Source organism: Trichosurus vulpecula, chromosome 6, assembly GCF_011100635.1.
Source record: "Trichosurus vulpecula isolate mTriVul1 chromosome 6, mTriVul1.pri, whole genome shotgun sequence".
Taxonomy (NCBI): Eukaryota; Metazoa; Chordata; class Mammalia; order Diprotodontia; family Phalangeridae; genus Trichosurus; species Trichosurus vulpecula.
Window position 1 is genome coordinate 156,527,975 of NC_050578.1, and position 22,092 is coordinate 156,550,066.

The 22,092-nt window shown below is 42.0% G+C and overlaps 1 protein-coding gene across 1 annotated transcript; it reads right to left on the reverse strand.

The window, feature by feature from the left end:
• Positions 1–377: 377 nt before the first annotated feature.
• GSX2 (GS homeobox 2) lies at positions 378–2,109 on the reverse strand. Its single transcript, XM_036762635.1, has 2 exons — positions 1,545–2,109; positions 378–718 (listed from the first exon to the last, which is right to left on the reverse strand). Exons 1-2 carry the CDS (start codon positions 2,107–2,109, stop codon positions 378–380), a joined length of 906 nt encoding a protein of 301 aa, XP_036618530.1.
• Positions 2,110–22,092: the final 19,983 nt, after the last annotated feature.

The following is a 22,092-nucleotide window of genomic DNA, read 5'->3' on the forward strand; positions in this document are numbered from 1 at the left end:
GCTTTTTTGTGTTATACAAGATTTTTAGTTGACTTCTAAATCAGTTACATTAAAAAATATCTATGACTGCGAATTGAACACGAACCAAACAGATAAAAACTGAAATGAGCTAAGCCTGGTGCAGAGAGAACGTGAGGAGTTGGCCGGTGTGCTCCTCTTGGAGTGGTTGCAGCAGCAGCAGCAGCAGGTGCAGAACCCTGGAGACTTTTCTCGGCCTGAGTTCACCGTTTTTCGCTGGCCCCCGCAAAGTGTTCATGATTCCTTTGGGCCTGCCAGGTATGCTCTCCGGAGGTCTCATGGGGGAAGTGAGACGAGGGGTTGGGAGGGAGGGAAGGACAGAGAGACCTTAGGGGCTTGTCCCGGTGAGGAAGGGGAGTTCATAATGGGGAGATCTCCTTGTCTTCGTTGGCGGAGGAAGGGGATAAGGACTCTTCGTCCTCAGAGCGCGGGTAGTGAACTTGGCTACTGACGCACTTGCAGCCCCCGTGACTGTTCCTCTGCGAACCTTTGCCCTCTTTCTTGTGTTTCACTCGACGGTTCTGGAACCAGATTTTCACCTGCTTCTCCGAGAGGTTGAGGTACGTGGCAATCTCGATTCTCCGGAGCCGAGAAAGATACATGTTTGAAGAGAATTCCCTTTCCAGCTCCAGGAGCTGAGTGCTGGTGAAAGCTGTCCTCATCCTCTTGCCGTTTTGAATTTGGCTAGTATCAGAGCCACCTGTGTGAGGGAGAAGACAAATCCGTAAGAAGTATTGGCAAACAAGGACTGCAAAATCCCCAGACATTCACACAGACATAGCCATACTCGCACAACCCTCCCTTTCGCACAGGACTTGAAGAAAAAAGTCACTGTCCCGTGACCGAGTTAACCTCTACCCTCTCAGAGGCTGACTGCCGATTCAACGCGAGTCTCATTTTCTCTTGGACTCAATACATTTTAGAAACTATCCTGGGATTGCTTACGCCTCTGAGGGTTAGTAGTCTGAGGTATTCAAGACCTCCTGCTGCCTCGTCACTGAAAGTCCCACAGAAAAATAATTGTCTTTCTCATGCCAGAGGCATCACAGTAGTTCAATCAAAACTGATGCCATCCACAGCCATGAATACGGATAGACGCACGCACACTCACACTGGTACACAAATGCATAAATCCCGTTACAATTCTACTTCATCTAGAACCGATCAACACTGTGGTCTGCCTTTTTGGGCTACACCTTAGCACACTGACTCACAGTTTCTCTCTCCCCAAGTACTGAGTAACCAGATAAGCTAAGCCACCCTAGATCTGGGGGCTTGATGTGAGTGCGAGTGTGAGTGTGTGTGTGCGTGTGTGCGTGTGTAGGGGTGTTAACGAGATTAAAAAAAGAAAAGATTGGTCCAGCAACTTCCTTTCTGCTGTCTCTGATCTTGTCCTGCGACCTTCTTGGGTCAATCACCACCCTTATCCATCCCCAACGGCTGGGACCACTTCCTCTCCACCCCGTAAATGAAAAGTTTGGCCGGATTCCCAGGAAAAAGGAGACCTAGCGAAGTTTTCATCCTACCCATGGTGAGGCAATGGAACCTTCGGGGGTCGGTGACATTGTAGGTGGTGGCGGCACAGACAGGTGCGTGGTGTTGGGGGTGTCCCAGGGCAGCGGCCGCGGCCGCCGCCGCAGCAGCAGCGGCAGCCGCCGCCGCGGAGCCAGGCTGCTGGGGCTGATGGTGATGGTGGTGCTGCGGCTGGTGGTGGTGATGATGGGCATGGCTCATCCGGGGGCAGAACTGCCCGTCCCCGGGGCCAGGGGGAAACTGGCTCTTGAGCAGGGGGATAGCCCCGCCGCCTGCCCCGCTGCCGCCGCCACCACCACCGCCTCCTCCTCCCCCGCCGCCGCCTGCGCCGCCGCCCGTCCGCGCGGAGTGCAGGTGGGAGGTGACGCAGAGTGGACACACGCAGAAAGTGCCGCTCTTGCGCGACTGGCAGCCTGGCCCCGAAACTGACATGACCAGGGGCGATGGCATGCCCAGGGGGATGAGGAAATCCGGGCCGTGCTGGTGCTCAGGTAGGGAGGGTGCAGGCCTCGAGGAGTCCTTGATGATCAGAGAGTCGACATAGAAGGATCGCGACATGTCGCGAAGGGGACCGAGTCCGAGGAGACTGGAAGTAGAAGGCAGCTTTCCCCTACTATTTCTCTTCTTTTCTTCACCCCTCCTTCCCTTTCACCTCCGACGCTCCCTTGTTTTCCTTGGCTAGGCGAGGACGCTGTCACTGAAGCCCCGAAGGAACGCAGAGGTGCTTAAGTCTGAGAAGCGAACAAAGGGGTCCCCGGAGAGGGCTGGTCCTAACCTCCCCCGCCCGGGCTCCCCTGCTCTGGGGTTTTATATGCCCCAACCCAGCACGTGATGCCAGAGAGTACCGCACTGCTCCGGCTCCTCAGCATCTCCCCACCCTCGGGATAGGCTGCTCAACTCACAACAAAAACGAGGAAGGGGCGAGCTCGGGAGGGGGTGGACGGCAGTGGGGTGGAGGCAATAGGCGGAGGAGGTGGAGTGAATAAAAAAGAGGGGGAGGGGGGAACTTCTTAAAGTGTATGTTTTGTTAATTTCGCGGTGATTCCAGCCCTTCTCCTCCCCTTCCTTCCTCCTTTCCAGAGAAACCCTGGGCACTAGCTCCCTGCCCCCGCACTTTACTTTACACCCAGTTCCTGGCCCCACAGCTCGGGTAGAGGGGATCAGGCTAGGTGGAAACCGAGAAGGTTTTTATTAGAATCATTCCTACAAAGGTTTCTCTCCGACATAGCACTTGCCCTGAGGGAGATGGACCAAATGCTTCCTTTGCTCCTCTGAGCAGCAAATTGCTGGAAACTGCAGGGTACGGAATCCAAGAAAACTCACTTTCGGCCCACTCCAATTCTCCCAGCCCGGGTTGTTCCTTAGATCTACATCACTGCATCGAATCTTCTGGCGCTAGGGTCGGTCCTAATGATAATGCTTCACTGCCGAAGTGTACTGATAGTTCAGGGCTGTTCAGATTGTTTTACCCTTAGAGTAACACCTCTTGCCTACTTCACCCTTTCCTCTTGCCTCTTTTTCTCAAGCCCCCAATTAAGTCGGATTCTGGCAAATTGTCAATGAGTTCTTCTCGAAGTAAACTTAAAAGTACTCAGTCAGACTCTCATGGGCCAGATCTCCTAATTAAATGGGAAGACTTTTCGAGTGGATCCAAAAGCCCCCTTTCACATTCCGAAACACCTGTTCACCAGGTATTAGGATGAAGGGCCTTGAAATCTCCCGTCTGCGGGCGGTCCTGACAGCATCGTATCCACCCCTGGAGATGGATAGAGGAAGGCCTTCTCTGCATCAGTCTCTCCAGCTCACTAGATTCTTCCCCAACCTTCAAACAGTCCTAAGCTTAAGAGCTGAGGGGCTGAACCAGATCTTTTTTCTTCTCATTCTCTGTATCTCCGATGACTCTCAGACCATTTTCTGGAAGGATGAATAACTGGTAAAGCAAACGAGAGTCTTTCCTCCCCGCTCCTCCTTAGATAGAAAGCAGAGGTGAAAAGAAAGCATCGAGGCTTGCGGAATTTAGGATTCTACCTTCTTTGGGCGACTTAGGAGTCGTAAACTTCCGAGGGCTGTGTGCTATAATCCATTTTGGTTATCTTTTAATGTATTTATCCGTCGATTTTACAACAAAAATTATGTTTAATTACACAATGTGTTTTGTCTAAGTTACAGAAGATGAGGGGAGCTTTTGCACCCAGGGGAGAGGAAAGGCCCATCTTCACCCTTGCCACTACTGAGAACTCTTGAGAAACCAAATGGGTAAAGATTTGACGGGTCGCTCATCTGTATGTTTGAAATATTTTACAATCCATTTCTGTGCACTGAGGAAAAAGCTGAGTTCAAACGCAACCAAAAATATTTTTGCCTTGGCGAGCTAAGTTCCTATCAGAGTTCACCGGAAGGGTTTGGAGAAAACAGGGTGTAGAGAGGTAGAAGTGACTGATCTAGGTTGAGTATGGTCCCCTTGCAAGTGACACAAGCCAGACTGGTGGATCACTTTTCAGTTCTCTACCTCTCTATCCGACTTCATCCTCCCTTGTTTGCTCTCCCCTTCCCTCTTCTTTTCTTCCTACTTTCTCTCTCTCTTCCTCCTTTGCCTTCCTCCTTCCTTTTCTCTCTATCCTTTTCTCTCTACACCGCCCCCCCCAGGTGTAATTGGGTTGTAGGGACACTCTGTACTCGGGGAGTCAGGATTTATGGATGGCAATTAAAGTTTTATGAATTGCAGCTGAGGCTGGTTATTGAGCTATTTGAATGTGATTAGAATTCAATTAGAAAGTGGTTAGTGGACGGTGGGTCTCTGGAGTGTAAACAGACAGCTATTCCAGAAATGTGCTAATCCAACATCTTGTGACAACAATTAGGGAGTTTTAGGGCTTAAGGCCGGTCAGCCTCAACTTTAACTGCTTTTTACCAAGAGACTTGGAGAAGGAGCCTTTGCAAAATATGTTCAGTTTCATCCTAGGCCAAGTGGATACCAGCAAAGTGAAATCAAGGAATAGGCAATTATGCAAATACCTATAACACTTGTGCCTCAATGAATATTTTAGACTACAGCAGAAATTGTTTTCAGGTCTGAATTTTCCATAATAACTGATTCAATTGTTTCTTTGCTTGCCTAGTTTCAATCTTGCTTCTTGTATAGAAATTATAGTTATAGAATATTGATACCTAGTTTGCCAAATGAGGATTGGATTGACTAGATGACTTCAAATATCCCTCACAGTCAAGACTTTCTATTATTCTACTTAGATCAACTGGACTTGTGCGGAGAAATTCAAAGTTTTGCTTTAGGGAAATATCCCCTTGAGGTGTGTTCTAAGAAACATTTCTAACTCACAGGAGATACCTGAATCTATATGAGGCCAATAAGTTTGTTGCATTTAAAAAGAGTCATTTCCAAGTTAATATTTTTGAAAATGCTAATTTTGCTAAAAGACTGGGAATCTGATTGGGGTAAGTGTCTGATTCCAGAGACTCAGTTAAAATGCTCAGCTTTCTGTTCTCCACACCTTGGCCCAATACTCTGGGCCCAGAGTCAGGATTTGAGTTCAAATCCTGCCTCTGACACATTAACTGTGTGATCCTGCGTAAGTTACTTAACTTCTCTTTGTCTCAGTTTCCTCTATTGTACTATGGGGATCATAATAGCACCTACCTCAAAGGGTGGTTGTGAGAATCAAATGAGATAATATTTGTAAAAAGAACTTAGAACAGTGTCTGGCACATAGTAGGCACCATATAAATGCTTATTCTCTATCCCTGAAGCCCCAAGCTACCCAAGTTAGGTAAGCAGTTTCATGCCCCAGAGAAAATAAAAGACGATGAATGACGACTTCCTGGTGTGACATCTAGAAAGCTTGTCCCCTTGAGAAACTGATATAAATTTCCCTGTCAAAAATAAGCAATAACAAAAACTATCCTGGAACATAAGTTCTCTCTCTATCTCAGTCTCTTCCTCCTCCTTCTCCATTGGCTGGCTCTGTGACTTTTGACAAGCTCCTAATTTATAATTCCCTAGAGGACAAAGATCATGATTTCTAAGTCTTTCTATCTCTCTGGGAAAGTGAATCTGGTAACTCTGCATAGCCCTCCCTCACTTAAATCCAATTTGCTAAGGAGTTGTGGCATCACCTCCCTCGTGTCATGGTCCTCTTCCAGAAGGAAAGACAAACGACAACAAAAACAGCATTCTCTCTAGGGCATGGGATGCAGTAGGAGCTAATAAATGCCTGTACAACTCTGAAGGTTGAAGGAATGATTTATGTAGAAGTCATCTCTCTCAGGGCCTGTTTCCTCATTTGTAAAGATGAGAAGGTTAGATTACATGATTTCTGCAGTCCTTCCATTCCCTATGCATTCTACCATTCCTTCTGTCTCTCCTCATGCCTCCTGGCCAATCTCGGATTAAACAATTGCAGTTCTTCTGAACCCAGGTTGCAGACTGGGACTCTACTGACTTGGTGCCTAGCTTGAGCAAGAAACCGCGGTTTCCTAGGAGTCTTCGACTTTTGCTTTGGAGAAATAGCCCTTTAGGAGGGACTGGGAGTGGGGCGGGGTGAGTCAGGTAGAGGAAGAACTCACATCAGTTATTTTGATATGGAATTATTATAATAAACCCAGAGCATCACCCCAAACCACGGAGTGGAAGGGACTAGCAGTTAGCAGAAGGGCCCGGAGCTTTGGTCCTTCCAAGTCATGCGGGTTGACTGTAGGCGTGTGCCCACAGCCCCCTCATCCTCTTCACAATTTTATTTCTCAATAATTCTGTCCGATAAAATTTCATTGTCCATTAAGTAATCCCCGAAATGAGAGCTCTTATGAGCCTATAATGAGCTCTAATTGCTACGACTAGTCGAGCCACGTGGAAGGATTTAGAAGGTATTAAGCAGTTGGGTACAGAGCACAGGCTGTTACCTAGCCATTACTTTCATAATTCAAGGAGAAAATTAGTCCTTTTAAGGGAAAATCCTTTGATTCCCTACATTCTGCTCCGGGTGACAGAGTATTGCTTTGTCTTCCTTTAGTTCAAGACAGTGTAACAAATGAGAATGTAACGAAATTGCCCATCTAACCCTGCACACCTCACCCCTAGAATCACTTTTTAAAAATCAAAGCTGTTTAAAAAGAACAGTAGATCTTCTTTCTTCCAGATTGCAACTTTTGGTTGTCTGCTTTTTCCTCCGTTTCTCCATCAGTTATGAACTCTTTCTTTTCCTTCCTTCCTTCCTCCCTTTCTTCTTTCTTTCATTCTTCCTCTTGCTTCCATTCCTCCTCCCTTTTCCTTCCTTCCTTCTCTTCTTCACTTCCTTTCTCTCTGCTTTCTGTGTCCACTACTAATGTACCCGTTTTTTCTTTCTCTACTTCTTTTCACTCCCTAGAGTACCTCCTCGTTATCCCTACAATCCACCTCCAGTGCACCATCCACCAAACTTTAGGCTCCTTGTTCCCCAATCAATTCGCCTGAACCAGTTTTGCATCCTTGCTACTATGGATGGACCGTGAGACAGCCGCTGTTGTTTCAACACATTCCTGCCTCGCCGTGCTCCCCCCACCCCAATCTCACGCTCCCCTCGGGTTCTTCCAGTTTCGGGGTGTCCCCACCTTGAAACTGGTCCAAAGTTGACGGTGGAGAGAGCAGACTCTCCAGCCCTGAGGTTGTAGCGGCATTCTTGCAAGAATTTGCTCATCTAACATTGATTTTATATTAGTTTCCAAAGCGATGAATGATCTCAAAGCTGGGTTTTGTTAGCTGAACACCAACAGGAGACAGGACTTACTTGCCCCCAGCTCCCATTAATGAGGTCATTATAAAAGCGTGAACAAGTCTATGAATGTTTTATTGAAAGCGCATCGTTAACTTGTATCCATCCTTTTCTCCAAGTGGCATTGTGATATTGCTGTCTGTGGCACATCTTACCCAATATAGCCCGAGATTTCTCCATTATCTGTAACCAGGCAACACTTTCTGAATACCAAAAATTGAAAAGAACCGCTTAGTCTTCAAGAAAGTCCTCAATAATAGTGGAAAAGAACAAAGATCCAGGAGACAACAAAATGCCACAGGGGTGACTTTTCATGAGCAATTATCTCTCATTAATCAGAAGAACAGCTGCAATATTAATTTCCTCTCTTTCTTCCTCTCTTTTCACAGTCCCCAACATTTGAATAATCATAAATTTTGATTTTATGGAGGAGCAACAATTTCAGGGGCTTGAGGGAACCAGCTACCTATGGGGAGACAGGAGCTAAGGAGAAAATGCTCTTATTTTTAGCCTGCTCCCCCCCCCCCCAAATGAGGGGGGAGAGGTGGCAGAGAAAAAGGATCCCCTTTTTTCCTGATTGTGGATTGGAGGCAGGACTTTCTCCCCCCCTTCCCCCTCCCCTTCGGCCTTCCCTCCCACGTCTCCTCCCTTTCCCCTTCCTCTTAGCCCTGCATCATTCCCTCTCTTTCCCCCCCTCCCCCTTTCACTTATGGAAACGAGCAGGAAAATGTCCCAAGTGTCTGCAGTGGCTGAAGCGTGGGAGTTTCAACATCACTGCTGTCCATTTAACTTTCAAACATGAAGCCAAGCGTTGTAGATCTGTCCAAAGAGACAATCTTTGGGCGTAACTCGCATTGTAGCACATCAAAAGCCCCTTCGCATTATATGAACTAAGCGGCGCATTCATCAGAAATGGGGCAATAGTTCTCTTTTCAGAGTCCTGAGATTTTATTGTGAACAGGATATGTAGCAAGGGTGGAAAACTCGGTTCTCCAAAGATAAGGATGTAACGTTAAAACGAGCTTTGGGGATTTAAAAGAATCTCATTACAGCAGAGACTAGCAATTAAAAAAAAGACCTCTCTGAAAAGCTGTGGACCCAAATAAAAAAGGGGAGATTTCGCTCAGCTTCCACATCCCTGCACTTGTTGAGTGGGAATTCAGTCTGCTGCGGCTATTACCTTCAGCTGCCCGAATGTGGTCACTTTTAATGGAAGGCTGAACGAGGCTATTCACCTAAAGAAACGGGGTTAGGCTGTGGAACAACAACAAAATGATTTCTCTTCTCCCCTTATTTGCTCAGGGAATGGACAGCCTTTTTGAGGAGCTAGAATTCTCCATTGTGCTAACCCCATGCATGTTCAAGTGAAGAATTCCATTTGACTCTTGCAGAAGATGGGCTCCGGGCAGGGAGGAAAGGGGGTGGGAGGAAAGGGGGAAAAACTGAAGAGATGACAAGGTTTAAACTCAGCATATCAGAAGCATCATCGAACTGGGCAAAGGCTTTTAGTTCCCCAAAAGACTTTTTATAATATTAAGAGTTGTAGCAGATCTCCCTGCATCCCTTCTCTATTCAACCCCCTTCCCTATCACCTATCTCCTCTCCCTCAAAACACAATGTTGCGAAGGGCAAAAAGTGGATAATGCATATACTTAGTTCTCTTTTTTTACAGCCTTCAAAAGGCTGCACTAAAAAATACAAAGGATGTAGAGGGATGGAATCCCTTTACCCCAAGCCAAGTAGAGAACTCAGTGTAATTCATGAGATACTGCTAGGTGCTCACCATATGCCATTTGGGTTCTGTGAGATTGCAAATGAAGAGGCAAATCTAGAATAAAGTAGTTTCATCTATAGGATAAATTTGTGCTTCAACCTGCAGAATGAGGGAGAGAATAGAGACATCTGAATCATTTGGCAAAACTGAATTTTTACTGAGCCTGTATATTTCAAAGAAAACAAGCCTTATGACTTTTTCTTGGAGGGCAAGACCAATAAGAAAGCTGAATTATCCAGATAATCATCCAGCTGTGGTCCACTTTTTCCAACCCAAGTTGTCAGGGTCCACATCAACAATAGAATCAAGTGCTGGGTGTAGACTACTCTGAGGCTTAATGGTGGCGTGGAGGTAAATTGAAGTGGTCAGCTGGTGTATAGAGTGCAAGCTGTGGCAGATCCCAGCACACCTGAATAGTTTCAGATGGGAGCTGGACACTGGCTCTGTGACTGTTGTCATACTACCAGTCTGGGTAAGCACAGAGAAGCTCCTTACTAGATTGGCCACAGGGTGATGAATTATTTGACCACAGCAATTTTCTAAGACCATTGAAGAATGGTTTCCATGAGGGGTGGAGGGAAAGCCCAGAGTCAAGTTAACAAACATTTATTTAGCCCCTACTATGTGCTATGTACTGCTAAGTGCTGGAGATCCTGCATCCTAGAAAAAGCATTGAGGCACAAGCAAACAATAAAATGATTAAACAAAAGAAGAAGAAATGTTAACACAGAGGAAGCACTCACATTTTTGATCAAGAAGGCCTTTTTGCAGCAGAGTATTTTTATGCAAACCAGGAGTACAGTGTGGCCTTTAAAAATGGTATCTGTCATGTTATATTTGAAAACATATTAATTACACTGAAAGATCATGTATCTGATTAGCTTAAATCTTAGATCCTAGAAAACCTAGTATTCCCAAGGCATCCGTTCCCCAAATCTTTGCCCAACACTGGTTTCGGGGGGGATCTAAGGCAGTTATGGTAGGCCAGTGGAAATAAAAGCCAATGCATTTCACGTACACAGTCTGTCAACGGAGGTTAATGTCATGCATCCTTTTACCAGAAGAGCTGCTTTGTGGTTCACTGTGATAGATTTCTTTCTCACAAATAGCCCTTGAAAGAATAATAGAATGGAAGTCAGGACATTCAGATTCTTTAGTTCCAGCTTTGCTGCAGATTGCATGTATTAACTTATTAGACTCTATGCTTTTTGAGGGCAGGGACTCCAAGTTTATTCTGGTATCTGCTCTAGTGCCTAGTCAGTCAGTGTATTGCACATAAGAGGTTCCTAATAAATGTTTGAATTACAAGTCACTTACCTTCTAGGGACCTCAATTTCCTCATCTGTAAAATAAGTGGACTCCATTAGATGAGTTCTAAATTCCCTTAGGACTCTTAATTTCATGATTCTTTTCCTCCCTCAGTTGTTTTTTAAAAATTCTATTCAGATCTTCAGGGGCTTTGCCTCATGTCTTACCCTTCTCCACCTGCACCCCTTCCTTTGGGAAACTGAACCAGTTGAAGCAATTTCATCCTGACTGATTTCATGGGGAGAGAAAGAAAAAACCTCTGAGCTCACAACCTTTCAGAAAGATGAACTTCCAAACTACTTAATTAGTTAATTAATTAATTAACTACTTGGGACTAGGGCTACACGAAGGCTGCATTCAGCTGCTTTTTACTGAAAGCACTCTCATTGGGAGTAGCAGCTAGGTGTTGAAGTGGATTGAGTGCCAGACCTGCAGTCAGAGAGACTCATCTTCCTGAGTTCAAATCTGGCCTCAAACACTTACTAGCTATGTGACCCTGGGAAAGTTACTTAACTGTTTGCCTCAGTTTCCTCATCTGTGAAATGAGCTGGAGAAGGAAATGACAAATGCCAAGACAACCCCAAATGGGCTCATGGAGAGTGGAACATGACTGAAATATGACTGAGCAACACTATCCTTGGGGTGATTTCCCAACAGCTCTCCAAGCAAATTGTTTCCAGGCAAGTTCCAGGCAAGACTGACCCAAATAATCAATCTTTCCAAAATAAGATGCTAGAGTTGAACCTTTTCTGAGAATTGAATGTGTCCAAATGCTGAAAGGGTGACCCCTAAGACACAAAGTCCTAAGGTTTTACAGCTTTGAGGGGGACCTTAGAGAGATCATTTAGTCCAGTCATCCTTTATTTTACAGATGAAAAAACTGAGGCCCGGAGGGATGAGGCAAGAACTCCAAGCCTGACCTAGATCCAAATCCGTGCCCGGTTCACTCCACCAGGGCAACTCCCACCTCTTTCAAGATGTAGGCTGTCACTCCATCTTTTACTTTTTTTTTTTTTAAGATAGAGCCAGGCCTGCTATGTCGAAGAGGAAGCAATTTTGATTCAGATGAAAGGTAAAAGCCCAATTCTTCCTGTTATAGCTACTGTGGCAGCTTTTGTCATGCTCCCTGCCCTCCTTCCTACACCAAATAAACAGAGTTAGAGTCCTACATCCCAAACCCATCTAGAATTGCACTACCTAAGAGTGTGTGCTTTTAGCTGCTTAAGGAGTAGACCTGACTTGGTTGAGCTGGGCTGGGCTGGGTCAGGGTGGCCATTAGGATGGAGGAAAATCCAAGCAAGAGGACCACGTGAGAATCTCAGCCACGAGAATGGCCAGCGTCAGTCAGAGTGGAAGAGCTCAAAACTGTGCTCGGAGTGGTAGCCTTTGCTTAAGGAGAATATCTGGTACCTTACCCCTCCCCCATTATTCCCAGAGGAGGCGGGGAACCAGTGAGAGTCACAAAGAACCTTCAAGGAATTTGGAAGGAAAGAAAGAAGCTGTTATACCGGGATGTGAGAATAGCATCACCAGTTTGCTAGATCTCTGTTTCCACCATCACTCTTGAGGGAGTGTGGCTGCAGATTTATATCTTCGGATGCAAATGAATTTCACCTTCTTTCTACTGTGTTGGAAACTTAGGAAGGCACTTTAAGCAAAAACAACCTAGCTTTCAGATTCTGTTTTTACTTCTGTCTCTTTTCAGAAGTAAAATGTAAAAACAATTTTTAACATTCCTGTTTTAATATTTTGAATTCCAACTTCTTTGCCTCCCCTCCCCCCTCATTGAAAAGGCAGGCAATTTGATATAGGTTATTCATGTGCAGTCATGCAAAACATATGGCCATATTAATTATATTGTGAAAGAAAACAGAGACCAAAAAACCACACAAAAAAATAAAGTAAAAAATAGTATGCTTTGATCTGCATTCAGACTCCATCAGTTCTTTCCCTGGAGATGGACAGCATTTTTCATCATAAATCCTTCAAACTGTCTTGGATCATTGTATTGATGAGAATAGCTAAGTCATTCACAGTTTATTATCCTATATTATTGTTATTATGTATAATGTTCTCCTGGTTCTGTTCACTTCATTTTGCATCGGTTCATGTACATCTTTCCAGGTTTTTCTGAAAGCATCTCGCTTGTCGTTTCTTATGCCACAATAGCATTCCATCACAATCATATACCACCACTTGTTCAGCCATTCCCTAATTGATGGGTATTTCCTCAATTTCCAATAAAGCACTGTCTTTTAAGATGAATTTCTTTCCAACAATATTTCAAGTGTGTTTAATCATGCAGACACACCCACACACCCCAAGACACAACACTCTTTCATTCTTCTTCATCTGCCCATCCCTAATCCGATGATCCACACTGAGCAGTTTTCACCAGTAAATGCAATCTAAATGTCATTTTTCTTTTTACTACTTCTTAGTGATTTGGACAATAAGAAGAGACACAGGTAACTCATATACACTTTTCCTAAGTGCCAGTCAGTGATTTAAACATTAAACCAAGGTCTCCTTGTCCCCAACTGTACAGCCAAGTGGAGTCCACCCTAGAAAGTTTCTGGCAGTTAGTTTCCAGGGTCCTTGATAGACTTTGAGAAACCAGCTTTATTCAAACTTAAAATTAGAAGTTAGGGTCTGATCTGTGTTGGTAGAATGAATTAAGTTTCTACCCCAAGAGTTCCTCACAGTCACAGATCCAGACACTGCCCCCCTCAAAATATTATTTGAGCAAGCAGGATGAAAGATTTGTCCCCGTGGTTTCAGTTCAAATAATTCCTTTATTAGAATTATTTTTCTGACCTGTAAACTATGGTTACAAAAATGAGATTCATTAGAAACACTAAAGGAGATAGACTCATGATTCTAGAATATGAGAATAAGGTCCAAATTCTGCTTCTGAAACTTTTGATATGTGTGACCTTAGATAAATCATTCAACATCCCTGGGTCTCAGTTCATCATCTGCAAAATTAGGGTGTTGCACCAGATGGACTCTGAAGTTCCTTCTGGTTCTAGACTGATGATCCTTAGCTTGTCTTATATGGAAATATTACTTTTTAAAAAGTTGAGTTCTTTAAACCAACCATTCTAATACTGAGCATATACCCCAAGGAGGTAAAAGACAAAGGGAAGTATGCTATATATATATTCAAATATCCAAATATTTGTGGCATCAGAGAACTGGGAGGAGAGCAGGTGCCTCTCTGTTAGGGAGTAGTTGGACCAATGGTGATATATTCCATTACATTTAATTCAATTCAACAAGCATTTGATGAATACCTAACCATCTGCTAGACAGGTTCTGTCCAGGCCCCTTTTCTCCTCTCCCTCTTTACTACTTCCTTGGCGATCTCATCAGCTCCCTCGGATTTCATTCTCTTCTTTATGCTGATGATCCTTAGATTTGTCTTTCCTGCTCCAGGCTCTCTGCAGACCTTCAGTCTCACATCTCCACACTGCCTTTCCAACATCTCAAACTAGATCTTCAATAGACATCTTAAACTAAACATCTTCAAAACAGAATTCATTACTTTCCCCCTAAACTGCTCCCCTTGCCACCCCCTGTCCTTATTACTATACAAGGCAGAACCACTCTCCCAGCTCCTCAGGCTTGAAATCTAGAAACTACCCTTGATTCCTCTCTCTGTCTCTCTGTCTCTGTCTCTGTCTCTGTCTCTCTCTGTCTCTGTCTCTCTCTCTCTCTCTCATACACACACACACACACACACACACACACACTATCTGTTGTGAAGGCCTGTAAATTTCACCCTTGCAACATCTCTCACAAAAGACCCCTTCTCTCCTTAGACAACTCTAGTGCAGGCCCTCATCACCTTGGCTCTAGCATATTTTTGGGCTGTCACCCATGCCAGGAATGCTCTCTCCTTGGCTTCTTAAAAATCCTAACTAAAATCCCATCTTTTATAGGAAGGCTTTCCTAACCCCTCTAAATTCCAGGGCCTTCCCTGTTAATAATTTCCCATTTATCGTGTGTATGTGTGTGTGTGTGCATGTGTAACTTGTTTGTATATATCTGTTTGCATGTTGTCTCCCCCATTAGATTGTGAGCTCCTTGAGGGCAAAGACTATACTTTGCCTCTTTTTAAATCCCCAGAGCTTAGCACAGTGCCTGGCACATAGATGTTTAATAAATGTTTATTGGTTGACTGATTGATTGAGAAGGCAACTATGCAAAGACAAAAGAAAAATAGTCTTGGACCTCTAGAAGATTATGTTCTTTTTAATTTGTTAGTTTTCATGGATATATTTTGCTTTTGCATTACATTTATTTTTAAATATATCCCTTGCCAAAGTGTCCACATGTGCAAAAATATTTATAGTAACTCTATTTATCGTGGCAAAGAACTGAAAATTGGGGAATGGCTGAACAAATAATGTCATATGTATATGATGGAATACTATTTTGCAGTAGGAAATGGTATAGGGGACAGTTTCTGAGAAACCTGGGGAAGACTTCTATAAATAGATGCAAAGTGAAGGCAGTGGCACCAGGAAAATAATTTATTCAATAACAACAATAATGTATGGTAATATATGTTGTATGATTGAACATGCATAACCAATATCAGATTGCTTAATGTCTCAGGGAGGGGAGGGGGAGAAAAGGAGGGAGAGAGAAAATTTGGAATTCAAATTAAAAAACGAATGTTAAAAATTATCTTTACATGTAACTGGGGAAAATAAAATATTTTAAAACAACAATATTGTAAAGGCAAACTTTGAAAGACTTAGCAACTCTGATCAATACAATGACCAATTCTAATTCCAGAAGACTTGACTACGTACATGTGGAAAATGTTTTATTTCTCTTGTTTTCTCATTTGGGAGGGGGTGAGAGGGAGAGAATTCAGATCTGAAAATAAAATAAAATTGCTTTGAATTTTAAAAATCCAACTATGTATTCATTCCTTCCCTACCCAGTAAACATCTTGAGGAGAGGAACTGTCTTTTGCTTATTTTTGTATCCCCAGTACTTAGCACAGTGCCTGGCATATAGTAGGCACTTAATAAATGTTTATTGATTGGCTAATGGCCAGTCTTGATTGTAGAGGCCCTTTGATGAAACATTCATTTTCCTTCTTCTCAATAGAGAAGTGTGGACTATGAGTATGGGATGCTGCATACAATTCAATTTGTTTTCACTTAACTGTTTTTCTTTTTTATAAGGGAGGATTCTATTAGACATTTTGGAAAGTGACAGTGATGTATTAAAAAAAACATTAAAAAATGAAACAGTTGAATTCCCTCAAGTACTGTAATTATACCTCTTGTTGAAAGGACAAAATACCAAAAATAAATATTGAGAAGCACATACTCAAGTGGGAATAGCAATCTGTGCTATCATTTTATAGTTGTGTGCTTCATCTGTATTTGATCTATTCTAGGTTTACCTCATAGCATTAACTTCTTCAAACTTATTGCTCCAACCAAACTGCCACATCTCTCCATTGTACCATAACTAGTTTGGGGGTGTCAGAGAAAGCCTGGGATCCTTCCATAGCTTCATGTCATTGAGGCTATCACAATAGTTTGGAATGAATCTCTTTTTGCTTCCTCTCTTCTTCCTCCTTCTACACTCTATTCCTGACATACCATGCATGTATGTCTATTGTTTCAATTATGACCTTTTAAAGAATCACTCCAATCTCTATCTGCATCCCTATCTCTCTACACTTAGATGGCCCAACTTCAAGTCACCATTTCTAAAACTGAATTTGTCATCACTCCCCTGCCCGCAACCTCTTCCCTTTACCAATTTCCCTATTTCTGCTGATGGTATTGCCATTCTTCTATAACCCAATCTATAGATCTCAGAGTCCTCTGATTTTCCTCTCCCATGGTCCTCATATCATCAGCTGGTATTTTTTAAATTGTCTCTCCAAAAGCTCTTGATTTCTTCTCCTTCACATCACTGCCTCCCCTGCCCAGTCCAGGTCCTTGTCACCTCCAAGTTTCTCTGCCTTCAGTCTTTCCCTTCTCCCAGATATCATTTACACAGCTACCAAAATAATCAGCATAGTACAGCAGGAAGAGCACCAACTCTGTAGCCCAAGGACCTAGGTTTAAATCCTACCCCTAGTGCTCACTTGGGCAAGTGACATAACCTCCCCAAACCTCAGTTTCCTCAACTGAAAAATGAAGGGGTTGGATTAGATGGCTTCTGATATCTCTTCCATCACCATAGCTATGAACCTAATGCAAAAGTGTGACCATATACTCCTTGACTCAAAAAACTTCCATTTCTTCTAGTTGCTCATGGGAGTAAGAACTCATTACTTTTAAGGACCTTCATGATCTAGAGACAATCTAACCATTCGGGCTTATTTCCCACAATCCCCCTTCATGGAGACCTCATTTCAGACCAAGTATATCAATAGCTGCTCTACTCTACCTCCATGCCTTTGTAGAAGGTTTTTGTGCAATAAGTCTCCTTCTCATGACTGTCTATTGAAATCCTCTATGTCTCAGATCACTTGATCTTCCTAGCTGAAAGTTTTCTTTCCCTCCTCAAATTTTGTTACAGCATTTGACCTGGAAATCTACTTTGTGTCAAATTTCTTGGTGTACGTAGTTTCTTATAAATAGCTTCTAGTGTAAATAGTTTCTTTTCTAGATGGTAAGCTCCTTGATGGCAGGGACTATGTCTTTTTTTTTCTTTGTATTTATACTCCTACCACCTACCAAAGGCTTTATACATTAAGGTATGTGAGTTTCATGAGTAACTCCTTATTAATCACTATCTGTTGTTGGTATTTTGTCCCTTTGGTGGTAACAGACAAATCACTACACCTCAATGGGCATCATTTTCCTCATGTATAACATACAGTGGTGGTAGAATTAGATGTCTCCTACAGTTTCTTCCACTCTTAGATCCTATGAGTAAAACAGTTAAGAAAAATGTCTTATTGACATATGTTTTTATATCTAATTGAGTTTTTTTTTAAAAATTAGCATTTTATTAATGCCTTTTCCCCCATCAGTGCCAGTTCATCTCTATTCCTACCCCTAAATACACCCCCTCTCTTGTAATAAAGAAGTTCAGTTGATTATCATTTCTTTCTGCTTTTTGTTAGTACTATATTTAATAACTGTTTTTCTGGATTTATTTCATATCCTTTTATTTTACTAAAATTATTAATCAGTTCAATTAATTTTTTCACTGATTTTCTAAAGTGTTCTGTGCATACCTTGAAGTATATACCAGCAAATAGAAATGCTTTAGTCTCATCTTTGCCAATGTTTATACTTTTAATTTTGTTTTCTTTCTTTTTTAATTTAATTTTGTTTTTTATTAATTAAGACTTTTTATTTTTAGTTTGCAACACTCAGTTCCACATGATTTTGAGTTCCAGATTTTCTTCCTCCCTCCCCCCTCTCTCCCCAAGATGGCATGAAATCTGATATATCTTCTACATATAATTTCACATTGAACTTATTTACACAATAGTCAAGTTGTAAAGAAGAATTATGACCATGAAATGAATCATGAGAAAGAAGAAACAAAACAAAACAAAACAAAAACAAAAAAAAAAGAGAAAAAAAAACAAAAGAAAAAAAAGGAGAGCAAACAGTTTGCCTCAATCTGCATTCAGACTCCACAGTTCTTTCTCTGGATGTAGATAGCATTCTCCAACATAAGTCCTTTGGAGTTGTCTTTGAACCTTGTATTGCTGAGAAGAGCAAAGTCTATCAGGGTTAGTCATCACAGAATCCATATATCTGTAGTTGTGTATAATGTTCTCCTGGTTCTGCTCTGCTCACTCGGCATTATATTGTGTAGGTTTTTCCAGGTTATTATGAAGTCCGTATCTTCCCCATTTCTTATAGCACGTATTCCATTACCTTCATGTACCACAACTTGTTCAGCCATTCCCCAATTGATGGCCATTCCCTTAATTTCCAATTCTTTGCTACTACAAAAAAAGCCGCTATAAATATTTTCATACATATGGATCCTTTTCCCTCTTTTGTGATCTCTTTGGGATACAACCCCCAGAAGTAGTATTGCTGGGTCAAAGGGTATGAACATTTTTATAGCCCTTTGGGCATTTAATTTTGTTTTCTTTCTCATTGTTATAGCTAGCCTGTTTAGAAATACATGGAATAGTAGTAGGGAGATGGGGCATCTCTGTTTTATCCATCGTTGTCCTGGGAAAGCCTTTAGTGTTTCTCCTTTACAAATAATGCTAGCTCTTTGTTTTAGATATATACTTTGGGTTATATTAAAGAAGGTCCCTTACATGTCTATATGCTTTCTTAAAACATAAATGAGATCAGTATTTTCTCAAAGTTTTTTTTTCCAAGCTATTGAAATAACCATGTGGATTTTATTATTATGTGGTTAATTATCCTAATTGTTTTCCTAATATTGAAACACTTGATTGCATTCTTGGTATGATTACACCTTGGTCATGGTGAATTATTTTCCAGCTATTTTGCTGTAGTCTTCTCACAAAATTAAGATTTTTGCACCAACACTAATTAGGAAACTTGGCCTGTAGAGCTCTTTTCCCTCTACTTTGTCTCTCCCTAGTTTGGTAATTAAAACCATCTTTGTCATATAAGAGGAGCTCTTTCTTCTGTTCTCTATGAAATCTTGTTCATTGATACTTTCATAATTCTGATTAAAAACTAACTGTCCATGAACTCTTTCCAGAATAGTTTCACCTGACTTTGGTAACTCCAGTGATTCGAATATTGTCACACACACTCACACATTGACTACCATACACATCTAGGTGCTACCTGTTATTTCTGTTCTAAGTTCTAGGGTATGGGTTCATACATATTTTTTCAAATGTCTGAGGCACATCCTTAAATTTATAGTACATGTTCCACAAAATGTCTCTTAGCGCATGTGCTAAAGAAAAAAAATTGGATTGAGGATGTCTTTGGACTAACCATGTTTGAAATTTTCTGTGTTCTTATGTGTAGCATGTAAATTTCTCCAGGGCAGGAACAAATTCTAAAGTTTGTTTGTTCTTAATACTTTTCTCAGTAATGCCTATAGTTCTTGTTGCCTCAGCTTAAGGAAATCATAACAGAGATGGAGACAGTTCAGAAAAGGACAACTAAGATGATCAAAGGAGTTGTTGTTGTTGTGTTTGTCCTTTGTTCTTGAAGAGGACCATGACATCAGGGAAATGATGACGTGACTTGCAGTTGACTTTGATTTGAGTGAGGGAGGGCTGTACAAGGTCACCAGCCTCACTTTCTCCTTCGGGGCCATCTAGGTCCAGTGGCCTGATATTCATCAGGATGACTGGAGATAGCCCAGGATGCATTGTGAGACCCTGCCCTTTTAGGCTAAGGTCTTTTCAGGTGCTCACTGTGAGTGAGGTAACCTCAAAGGAGTGGAAAAGCTCCTGAATGAAGACAGACCCCCCCCAAAAAAAAACCCAAAACAAAACAGTCTCCAGCAGAAAAGACTACAATTGAGAGGAATAGTGATATAATTTTCTTGAATGGTTAATTGCATAAAGAAGTTAAGTATAGACTTGATCCTTTAATGCCTTCATTCAATTCAATGAGCATTTATTAATGATCTATTACCCACTGGGCTTGGTGCTGGAGATATGAAGACAAAAACAAAACAATTCCTTCCCTGTAGGAGTTTTGTTTTTCCTAGGGGGATGTAACACGTACAAAGAGGCAGCATGTCATAGTGGACACATTGAAGCCAGGAAGACCTGGGTTTATGTCTTGACTCTGATGTATTCTGGTTGTGTAATCCTGAGTAAATCACTCGACCTTTCAATGCTAAGACAAAATTGTGGAGAAAAATGCTAACCTTCACTGTTGGGAATTTCTTCACCCGGAAGTTCCTCATGCCAGTGAAATTACAAGTCCAGTCCTCATACCTAATTTCAGAGGGAAGAAAAAAGTCTCAATTAGGTGAAAAGCTTCCCTTGGTACATGGCACCTAAGCTGAACTTTGAGATCCTAAGAGGAAGGAAGCTGAGGAGGGAGGGCATTCTAAGGCATGGGGGGGGGGGATGGGGACAACCTCTGCAAAGACACAGAGACAGGAGATGGCCCATCAAATTGATAGGACCACCTAGTAGGCCGGTTTGACTACTTATAGTATAAATCACCTAAAAGTATTAATAGAATGATAGAATTTCAGAATCTGAGGGGACCTTAGGAGAGTCCAACCGTGACTTTTTATGGATGAGGAAAGATGGGTAAAGCAGCTTCTCAATATATTATATGGCTTTTAAGGGGTGGAATTTAAAAGTGGTGGAATGAAGCCTAGAACCCAGTTCAGTGTTCTTTTTCATTACAAGATACTGTTAGAACTTGCATTCATATGGTGATTTGATACAAAGCATTTTACATGTCATATAGCATGTACTCCCTACAACAACCCTGTGATAAGGGAGTCTGCTGTGGTAGAAAGAATACTGGACTTGAAACCAGAACACCTGTGTTCTACCATTTACTTGCCATGTGACAGGACCTTTAGACAAGTTACTCTCTGAGCCCCAGTTTCTACATCTGTAAAATAGAGATAATCATGTTTGCACTTAAGGTACTTGGGACGATCATGACATATCTGGAGATAACTGGAGCTAAATTAAAAGCAAGTTATTGTCATTATGTAGGTGGCATGATTATTTTCTTTTTTTTTTTGGAGGGGGGAAGGCAGGGTAATTGGGGTTAAGTGGCTTGCCCAAGGTCACACAGCTAGTAAGTGTGACAAGTGTCCAAGGCTGGTTTTGAACTTAGGTCCTCCTGACTCCAGGGCTAGTGATCTACTCACTGCACCACCTACCTGCCCTTATGATTATTTTCTAAAGTCCTTCTGATACTAATTGCAGTGTGGCAGAGAATCTATATCCTGGAAGGCTATTCCAGCACAGTGTACATTTTGGAAGATCTAACCAAGGTAGAAGAGCTTTGAGTACAGGCCCCATATATTTGTTGCCTGATCTACAATAAAATTACAATTGGGTTAGCTAAAGAGTAATGAATTTTTCATTCTTAGAAACTCTCCATATTTTTATTTAGTCATAGAGGGGTATGCATTGAAGGAAGGAATGCCCAGACTAGTGAAAGCACTGATGAAGTATTGAAGAGCAAGCATCATTATCGCCATTTAATAGATGAGTACTTAAATGACTTATTTATGTCACAGAACTAATAAGTGGTAAATTTTTTGGCTCCTGATCCAGGGGTCTTTCCATCAGACCAGGCTGCCTTTCTACTATATACAGAAAGTGTTCTTAAGAAGTTACTGCTTTATGCAGGAAGAAGTAAAATTATGGAACTATCTGTGGTACTATCTGAAAGCATACAAAAGATCTAGAAGGGGTTAGATAAATGTATCAGTGATTTATTCATAGCAACGTATCAAGTGAAACTAGGAATGTATTCAGGGTTAGTGATGCTTCCTTTTGAGTGGATAACTAGATCCTGACCCAAACCATCTCTTAATGCCATTGTCAGAGAAAGAACACTATGCTGGATGGATTATTGGTTGACCCAATGAAGAATTTCTTAGATTCTTAATTTTTAAGATATTTCATCTGGCCACAGAAACTTTTATTTTTTGGAAAATGTAGTTGAAGGAAGTTGAGATGAAATCTGTGCTTATATTTTTGAAAAATGCCAGATCCAGTAGATTTAGTATTTTTGGACATTTTAAGTGTTCTTTTGA

Bases quoted from the DNA above. Each gene is read 5' to 3' on its own strand.
- GSX2 (XM_036762635.1), bottom strand. From the start codon at position 2,109: ATGTCGCGATCCTTCTATGTCGACTCTCTGATCATCAAGGACTCCTCG. The intron at 719-1,544 runs GTAGGATGAAAA...TCCCTCACACAG, and splicing joins GTTCCATTGCCTCACCATGG to GTGGCTCTGATACTAGCCAA.